Consider the following 1,350-nt stretch of genomic DNA (forward strand, 5'->3'; position numbering starts at 1 on the left):
TGCAGGCTTTGACCCGAGATCCTTGAGATAAGGAGGGATTTCACATACATACACACAGCACTTAAAGGCATCAACGCTCTCCCTTACCTTCCAAGTCTGGTCCTGTGCAGGTCCAATCCTAACATTGTTCCAGGTTGTAGATGTAAAAAGAAATGTACGCACAAAAAGAGAGAGTCAGGTATTTACAAAGGTGAGTCCACTTATTCTCACTCAGACCATCGTGCTTTTCTTCTCTCTGAAGTCCGAGTGCGTTGGCTCGTGGTAGGTCGTTATCATGTTGGCAGTGTCCCACCGTGCCACCGGGGCAGGAGAGCTCTGCATCACCACCAGCCTGATGGGAGACTGAGTCGGCTGCGGGTCCGGGGCGTATTCTTTGGTGGGATCTTTGCCCCGGCAGTCGTACATGATACACGATATCAGGAACACCAGGAGCAAGATAACGTAGCTGGCGATGAGGATGCAAAGATTCAAAGTGACAGGATCGATCTCCTGGTAGTTTTCCAGAAAGCCCATGGTGCCCGCTTCATGCTGGGCGGCCCTGAGGCCTCGAAGAACAAGCACCTCAGAGCAAGGGGAAGGTAGAAGGTATGGATAGCTGCTGCAGACCGAGAAACACTAAACAAGCCTGGCGACAGCAGGACTATCTCCCTGTCTATCCTCTTCAATCTGTCTCTCTACTGTCCTCCCCCTCCCTCCATCCACCTCACTTCTGTCTCTCACCTCTCTGTTTCAGATGAGCGCCGTGGATACGTGGCTTTGTGGTAAAAATACTTTAATCCGCGCCACTCCTCCAACCTTGAATTTCTGCGATCAATGGCTCCCTTTAATAACTTAAGCCTCAATTGTAACTCAGCAACTGGGACAGACTCTGTGTTATATCATCTGCTAGCAAGTGGACATTAATTACTGTGTATGTGACGTATTTGAGAGTATATCTTGTGTGCATGTGTGAGTGTGTTTGTGTGTGTGTGTGTGTGTGTGTGTGTGTGTGTGTGTGTGCGTGGTGTAATCTTAATCTTGATTGTGAGTGGGGATTGACGGAGGAAGCCATCTGGCTAAACAGAGGCCGCACAGCGCGACTAAAAGGCCACTCAGAAAATGCCAACATGCTAGCAAAAGACTTCATGAGAAAAACTCTTCCTTGTAAAATCTATGACTTCACATAATTTTGTTGAACATGGAATCTGGACAGCTTAAAGCACTTGTCTTCCTCTGTGTCAGACTCCTCTTTGCAGGCTACCAGGGAATAAGAGACGGGATTATCATGGTGGACAGCAACTCCTCGGGTTTATAATCTCTGTTGATGCATGACAAAGCACGCCATGGTGGCGTGGGTCTGCAGGCCTGAAA

The 1,350-nt window shown here is 48.6% G+C and overlaps 1 protein-coding gene across 1 annotated transcript; it reads right to left on the reverse strand.

The window, feature by feature from the left end:
* Positions 1 to 210: 210 nt before the first annotated feature.
* On the reverse strand, positions 211 to 513 carry LOC121938544 (small integral membrane protein 36-like). The gene has a single exon (XM_042481775.1). It carries the CDS (start codon positions 511 to 513, stop codon positions 211 to 213), a length of 303 nt encoding a protein of 100 aa, XP_042337709.1.
* Positions 514 to 1,350: the final 837 nt, after the last annotated feature.

The sequence above is a fragment of the Plectropomus leopardus genome, unplaced genomic scaffold (genome assembly GCF_008729295.1).
Source record: "Plectropomus leopardus isolate mb unplaced genomic scaffold, YSFRI_Pleo_2.0 unplaced_scaffold2983, whole genome shotgun sequence".
Classification (NCBI taxonomy): Eukaryota; Metazoa; Chordata; class Actinopteri; order Perciformes; family Serranidae; genus Plectropomus; species Plectropomus leopardus.